The sequence below is a fragment of the Haliotis rubra genome, unplaced genomic scaffold, assembly GCF_003918875.1.
Source record: "Haliotis rubra isolate DU_JTF1 unplaced genomic scaffold, ASM391887v1 Scf838, whole genome shotgun sequence".
NCBI lineage: Eukaryota > Metazoa > Mollusca > Gastropoda > Lepetellida > Haliotidae > Haliotis > Haliotis rubra.
This window is the reverse complement of record NW_025767566.1, coordinates 65,318-73,554: the sequence shown is the minus strand read 5'-3', so window position 1 is coordinate 73,554 and position 8,237 is coordinate 65,318. Positions and strand designations below refer to the sequence as shown.

The 8,237-nt window shown below is 42.2% G+C and overlaps 1 protein-coding gene across 1 annotated transcript; it reads left to right on the top strand.

Moving 5' to 3' along the window:
• Positions 1-3,266: 3,266 nt before the first annotated feature.
• Positions 3,267-7,815, top strand: LOC124262422. Its single transcript, XM_046696909.1, has 2 exons — positions 3,267-4,387; positions 7,661-7,815. The coding sequence occupies exons 1-2, from the start codon at positions 3,267-3,269 to the stop codon at positions 7,662-7,664; spliced, it is 1,125 nt and encodes a 374-aa protein (XP_046552865.1). The 3' UTR covers positions 7,665-7,815.
• Positions 7,816-8,237: the final 422 nt, after the last annotated feature.

Here is an 8,237-nt window from a genome sequence, read left to right as displayed (position 1 = left end):
TGATAAAAGGCAAAGATCTTAATTTCAATTGAAAAAAAAAGAGACGAAGTAATTTGGAAGATTCACAGACTAACAACGTCTATATTGGGGCTACAGGTGCAGGAAGCATCTTCAATTATAAAATCACATTCCACAAACATCATATAAAGGTTTAAATGACAAGCATATTTATTGGTATCTTGCCAAGCTCTGTCCTCTCTCAATGCAGTATAACCAGAGTGCTGTGGTCACTACCTCAGGTGGCCATATTCAGCCATCCCATTACTTTACAGTATTTTCTTACAGACATATATATGGAAAATTAACTTTTACGGGTATGGAAAGAGTGGGGGGAAACACGTGCAAAGTATTAGTCAGCTGAGATTATCCTTCAAAAACATCATATGTACAACAATCACTTATCATTATGTGCAACCAAAGCATTACAAAAAGGCCATATTTCCAGACAGCATAACACCATCTTGGGCTGGAGTTCCAAATAATTTGACACCGAAAGCCTGTCAGTTAACGCAAAGGAAATAACCCTTGTGTTTTGAAATGATGCCTTAATCATAGTCACAATGAAGTGTAGGTTGCCATGCATTTTCTAGTCTGTCTCACAGTCCCTGAACCACATTATTTCCCCTACTGCCAAGCCCTCTCTGCAATGTTAAAGCCTTAAATGAAGCAAGTCTAGATCTCCTCAGGTCCAGGGTCTGTTAACATCTGCAAGAAACCTAACTCACTTTGGGGGTCGGGCTACAAAGTAAACATATCTATAGCTAACTGTCATGGCTAGCCGGACTGAATCTCGTGTCTGCCTTGGGCTCCTTTTCAATTTAAATGGGTTTGTTTGTTGCTATCAAAATTATATATTCAGACACTGAGCGTTAGTCTATGTATTTTCCAATATGATGAAAATACTAATATTTACCAAATAAAATTCTAAAGGAGCCTTTCTTCAAGCAGTGACTTAACGTCATACATAGCTAGACTTGCTTAGATGATAGACTTCATATAAATCATCATAGATATTTCACAAGCATGGTACAGGACCCTTAGCCTCATTAGCTTATTGCCTCACCACTCGCGAATTAGGCGTTGGCAGATGTAAATGTTACTGGAGATGTTGGTCCCGCCAGCTGTGGGTGTTTGGTATGACACTCCATAACCCAACCCTGCAGTAAGTTTTCCTAGAGACGGAAGGGGAAAAACTATCGTTCTGTGGCTATGGAAAACCAAACATATTGGACAACAAACCATTGTTTGGGTCTTTTAATTGTAAATATGATTCAAATAGCTTAACCTAGATTTCGATATCCTCCGATAGGTACATTTGGTGGAAAATATACATTTATACCGAGACAAGGACGAATGTATATGTATAATAAAATGTAACAGCACTAGTATCCATTTTGTCTTTTGTCTTCTACCCGTCAGAACTAGATTAACAACTAGTCCCTGATATGAATATATTTTACAGAAAAAAAGTTCATATTAAAAAAAAATATAATATAATGAAAAGGAGCCCTGAGACTTTCTCCTGAAGCTGTGGAAATCTAGATTTGCCACATTTTGTAGACTTGCGTGGGCTTGGATATATTTGCTTCAGGGTCTGTATGACAGACGACGTCCCAACATACGCTCAGTCACATGTGTCTCCAGGTCACGGAGAATCAGTGGTTAGAGGCCCGTATTGCAATTCTCGTGCGTTTGTCAGGCGCGTAGCAAGCCATTTTTTTCGTGTAAGCCCTATGGGCTGCAAAGCTTTATATTTAGGTGGTATTGAGGGCTTGCCCAACTTTCATTTTTTATGAGACCTGAAGAGTTATCGTTTGACGTTTGATAATTTCAATAGCTTCAAAATATTGTGGAAAGACTTCCGCCTGTATCCCCCCTTAAATTTCATTCTAGTCAAATCATATCACCTGAATATATACTGTATATATTCCTCATCTGATAAGGATGAGTTTTAACGTGATTTGTTTATTGTATCTGAACATACTGAAAGACATATTCTACTTCTAAAAATGCCACTCAAAGAAAGTTTCCTCATCGTTAAAATTAAGGGGGGGGGGGATACGTACGGAAGTCTTACCACCATGGAAATTGAAATGTGATTTCCTCTTATACAATATGTTTGCACATAGTTTAAACATGTCTGCTGCATTGATACAATACCATACATCGAGTATTTGGTGTTTTTTCTTAAATAATTGATAAACAAATGAAAAATAAACAACTGCATTTCAGTGATGATTCACATATAATCATGACTGTAACAAAACATCCTCATACATGTCGATGGAAAAACAATCATCGCTGAAAGTTATGATATGAAGAATAACCTGTTTACTGTACATGGTAATGCTTTAATCAAAGAATACTGTAGTCAGTATGATTCATAGAGGGATTTCCACTTTTTAAATGGAATGTGTTTGTAGGTATTTTTGGCAAGAATTAGAAGACAAATTATTTTTTAGCAAAGATCATGTGTAAGCTCGAGCTGTTTTTGATAATGGTAGTTACGCCTCTGTTTGCATGTGTTGTTGACGCAGCATGGACGCCTTGTAACATCACTATTTGATTATGATTCACAAACAAATGCCCATGATATGGTCGGAATCGTGCCATGGATTAGCAGATATTTATCACGAAAACAGGTTTTTATGTAGGTAGCTTGATCCTCGCTTTTACAAAGGCCTATAGGTCCGATCACAATATATTTCGTTTTACAGCTTCTCTTTTCTTAACATGCTCACGTCAAAACTTATTTAAATTCTATCGCAGATTAAAGATTAACACAATAAATAGTATGCCAAATTATCGTTACCATAACAACCCTGTGATATGTCACCTTATGTAAGAGAGTAATGCAGATGATACTGTCGGCCGTAAAATTTGATAAGTTGCTTCATCGCTATCAATAAACACTGGGTATCTATGTAGAGAATACTACACTCGGTCTCATTACATACGAATTTCATGTCATAAACATAGTAGATGTGATATTGGTATCTTCATCATGATATCCGGAAGTAGGCCATATTTAAAGCTAGCGAAGTCTCGCTGTGCGAGATCTCGCGAGGCAAATTGGCCATAAACCCTTCTTCATCATGGCCTCAATGTAGATAGACACGTGAGCCGGCCATTCCGTAAGTTTTGATCGTTTTCACTTGCATAGATTGGTATGAATAACTTTTCTTCCATCAAAGGGTCCATACAGGACCTAGATGGTATACCTAAGCAGAAAAATGTGCCCGTAGAGGCGCATACATCTGCAACCGATGATATGTCGAAAAACCACGTGGATGGTTTGGGCAAGTCCCATCAACCCCAACCATCGGGGTCGGGCAACAAGCGAGACTTGGGGTTGGATAGCCACTCTAATCAGCACAAACGTGCTCGAATTTGCGCACGGGTGGCTTCTGCTTCTGACTTTGAGTCAGATTCAGGATCAGAATCTTCCCCTCGAAAGCGATGTAAGCTCGGACGAATCTTACGCTGAGTCTGCTACGAATCAACGTGGGGATAAAGGGGTCGTTCCGTCAAAACCGGTAATCAATAAAACAGGAACAATAGAGACTTTCGATGATTACGTCCCCTTCTCGTTAGCTGATGCCAAAGACCCATCAGAATGGTGTCCTCGCATACTCTCACGACAGACTCAGAGAAATTTCTCTGTCTTCTGCCAGGATTCCAAACTAGAAGAAAATATTCTAGAGGATCTCCCTGTCCCTTCAGAGGAATGTCTTCAGACTCCTTCTCTGGATCCATATCTGGACGACCTCTTTGAGGCTAAGGGAAAGTCGTTCGAGAAAAAGTTTGACCAATCCCTTCAATTTATTCAAAAGCGGATTCTGAATTCCATGGGGCCTCTATGTCACCTGTGGCATAACCTTGATAAGATCCGCAGAGGTGAATCCCCCGCCGATTTAGACATCTTTGAGCTGTTGGAATTGGTAGAGAAAACCACCTGTCTTATCGGTCAGGCTAATGTCTCCATGAATTACAACAGAAGGCTAAACATTCTGGCTAAACTTTCTAAGGATGTCAAGAAGGCTAAACGTCTCATTCTCAAGCATGACACAGCTTTGTCAGAGGCTAAGGGCAGACTCTTCGGAGATGCCTTTTATGACGTCATGCTGAAGGAGGTAAAACGTAAGACCAAAGCCAAATTGATATTTGATGCTGAGAGACGTTCAGCTCGCAGACCTACTTTCAGACACCAAGGGCCCAGTCACCCTGATAGACAGCCCTTTCAGAGAATGCCCTCAGGAGGAAGACAATCTACTGGGGGCACATTCCACATCAAGCCCTCCTTCAACAGAGGTTTCAGAGGCAACTCTTCCAGAGGCAGAGGAAGAGCCGGTCAGTCCGGTCGGAATCGCAGACTCTCTTATATCAGGTGGGTCAAATGTCAGCAACGCCTGTTCCCACAATGCTCCTCCTTCCTCAATGCTACATCTACAGGTTATCCCAGCAATTCTACAGCTAAACCTGGATCTTCTGTTTTACAAGGAATCCCTCATAGGGGGTCGTCTGGTACACTTTTTAAAAAAAAAACTGGCAAAAGATCACTTCAGATCCATGGATACTTCAGACAGTTTCGGGTTTCGAGATTCCTCTGTTGTCAAAACCTATTCAGAATCGCGTGTTTCAACCAAAACTAAAGCTCACAAGACAGTTAGCCTTGAGCCAGGAGATCCAATCAATGCTTTGCAAACATGTGATAGAGGTTGTTCCCCAGTCTGCTTCGATGGACTCGGATCAGTTTCTAAGTCCTATGTTCATGGTTCCCAAGAAGGATGGAGGGCAGAGGCCAATCATAAATCTCAAGGCCCTCAATGCTCACATTCCTTACAAACACTTCAAGTTGGACTACACCTTCTAAGGGACTTGATCTGCAAAGGGGACTACCTTTGCAAGCTGGATCTGAAGGATGCTTACTTCAGCGTCCCAATGGCACCCCACATGAAAAAGCTACTCCGCTTCTCTTGGAAGGGTGTTCTGTATCAGTTCCGATGCATGCCATTTGGACTTGCCCCAGCTCCAAGAGCATTCACAAAACTTCTTCGCCCAGTGGTAAGTTTGGCACGGCGAGCAGGCATCCGCTTGATTATATACCTGGACGATATCTTGTGTATAGCGGAATCGCCGACCCTGCTGAGTCAACACAGGGACACCCTCATCTTTCTCCTCCAGTCCCTAGGCTTTGTCATAAACTGGAAGAAATCAGTTCTGTCACCAACCCAGTCGATCACTTTCCTGGGGTTTCAGATAAACACGGTGGATCGTACTCTGATCTTACCAGAGGAGAAGGTAGAGAACATTGTAGCAACCTGTCGTCACATGATGAGAAAGAAACAGGTAAGGATTTGACAACTGGCAAGTTTGATAGGAAAACTGTCAGCTTCAATGAGAGCAATCTTACCCGCTCAACTGCATTGTCGTTACCTGCAGATGCATTCGAGCAGGGAGCTTTTGCGTTCTCAGAGTTACGAGTCAATGATTACACTGCCTTCGGTTTGTCTGGAGGAACTGAAGTGGTGGATGACCAACCTCACCAATTTCAACAGGAAGCCAATCATGGCAGCTCATCCAGATGTAATTCTCCAGACAGATGCATCAAAAAAGGGATGGGGAGCAATACACGGCCAGAGATCAACAGGAGGCCGCTGGTCAGAGATAGAGCAGAGTATGCACATAAATGTTCTAGAGCTGAAGGCAATTCATCTGGCACTCTTGACCTTTTGCAGGGGATCAAAGATCAATCTATTTTGGTCCAAGTGGACAATCAGACAGCCATGGCTTATGTGAACCGATTTGGGGGACAAAATCAGTCAGTCTGTTGCAGATCACAAAGCAGATATGGGGTTTCTGTCTCCAGAACCGTCTGTTCTTAACAGCAGTCTATCTGCCAGGGGTAGAGAACATTCATGCGGACTGGGAGTCTCGCCACTTCAACGACTCGAGCGATTGGATGCTCAATCCAATCATCTTTGCTCAATGCAACCAGATACTGGGTCCCTTCTCAATGGACCTTTTTGCATCGAGACTGACTTTCCAAATGAAGCCGTTCTGCAGCTGGAGGCCAGACCCCCTTGCACAATCAACAGATGCGTTTCTAGTGAATTGGAACCAGGGGATTCCTTATGCCTTTTCCCCGTTCTCACTGATAGGCAGGTGTCTGTGGAAGATCCGAAAGGACAAAGCGGAGCTGGTCTTAATAACTCCAGTGTGGCAAGGTCAGTCCTGGTATCCACTCCTCTTGGAGATGGCGGTCACAAAGCCAATCCTCCTCCCACAGATGAGGGATCTGTTAAACTCCCCGCAAAACCTGCCTCATCCACTGATAGAAAACAACACTCTGGTGTTAGCGGCGTGGAAGGTTTCAGGCGTAGCATCAAGACCAGAGGAATTTCAGAGGCGACTACACAGCTGCTCTCCTGCCAATGGCGACCTGGCACACAAGGCGCTTACAATGCTTCCTGGAATAGGTGGACTGGCTGGTGCAATCAACGGGGTTTTGATCCCTTTTCAGCCTCTGTGGAGTTTATCTTAGACTTTCTCACTCACTTGTACCACGAGAATAGTCAGTACAGGACCATAAATACAGCTAGATCAGCTTTGTCTGCTTTTCACCCCACTATCGAGGGCTATAATGTGGGTCAGCACCCACTGGTCAGGAAATTAATGTCAGGGATTTTTAATCAGAATCCTCCTCAGCCCAGATACTCAGTGGCCTGGGATGTAGATTTGGTGCTGCAATATTTGAAAAAATTGAAAGATAATATCTATTTGTCGGATAAAAACTTGTCTGGGAAGTTGACAATGCTTCTGATGCTAACCTCTGCTAGCAGGTCTTCAGAGTTATCTTCCCTGGATATCAGACACATGGTAGACAGGGGCACTGAAGTAGAATTTACCCTGATTAAACCAACCAAGGTGACTAAGACAGGAACAAAACCTCATCCCTTGAGTTTCAGTGCCTATCAGAAGGACCCTGCACTCTGTGTAGTTCGATGCCTTAGAGTGTACTTAGAACGCACAGAACCTTGGAGAGATGAATGTAGGTCTGGCCTTCTCTTGAGCTATGTGAAACCGCATAAACCGGTTTCATCCCCAAGTATTGCAAGATGGGTGACAAATCTTATGAGCGAGGCGGGTATTGACACTTCACACTACAAAGCTCATTCTGTCAGAGGAGCTAGTGCTTCAAAGGCATTTGCCAAAGGTGCTTCTGTCACAGACATTTTGAAGTTGGGAAACTGGACCAAGGCCTCTACTTTCAGAACCTTCTATCTGAGAAATACTATCAGCAGTGGCAACTGCTTGTCAAAGATACTTGACACTACCGGGCTTTGAACTACCAATATCACATCTACTATGTTTATGACATGAAATTGGAAATTTCACAAGCACACGTAGTGTGTAAAGTGAAATTATAATTTCATTAGTAAACATAGTAGATGTGATATTCCCTACCCTGTCTCCCACCCTGAATTGCCTAGATTGTTTGGCATTTCTCAGAGTTATTGCATTGCTAAGATTTAACTTCATTCCAGGAAACGTTTTGAATTTATGTCAATCTTGATGGATTTTAATATTTTACAGTTTTGGATTGATCTGAGTGATTCAACCAAGTCATAGCTGATAATGCTATGCTCTTTACTTGCAGTTGAGTGCTGTGGGTCTGGACTACAGCGGAGCTGGCCAGGAAGAGGAGGGCGCTCCACTGGATGACTTGTGGCCACTGACCCCATCTAGGGTTTTTTTCCGTTTGAAGTTCAAATTCAATAGATCTGTATGATCTGATTAAATGTTTTTCCTTTACTCTGTGTTCTTTTCTAATTTCGTCCCTTATGAAGAAGGGTTTATGGGTAATTTGCCTCGCGAGATCTCGCACAGCGAGACTTCGCTAGCTTTAAATATGGCCTACTTCCGGATATCATGATGAAGATACCAATATCACATCTACTATGTTTACTAATGAAATTATAATTTCACTTTACACACTACGTGTGCTTGTGAAATTTCCAATTATACGAAACGAGTGTCCTTCCTATGGTATCTGACCGAGCGAAAGCGAGGTCAGATAACATAGGAAGGTCACGAGTTTCGTATAATTCGTATTTAATGAGACCGAGTGTGGTATTTTATGTATTACCCACGTCCTTACATGCATTTAATTGACAAAATAGCGTATTTTTGTTAATATTTTGGTTTCAAACCGAAACCAGTTTCATAAAGAGGAT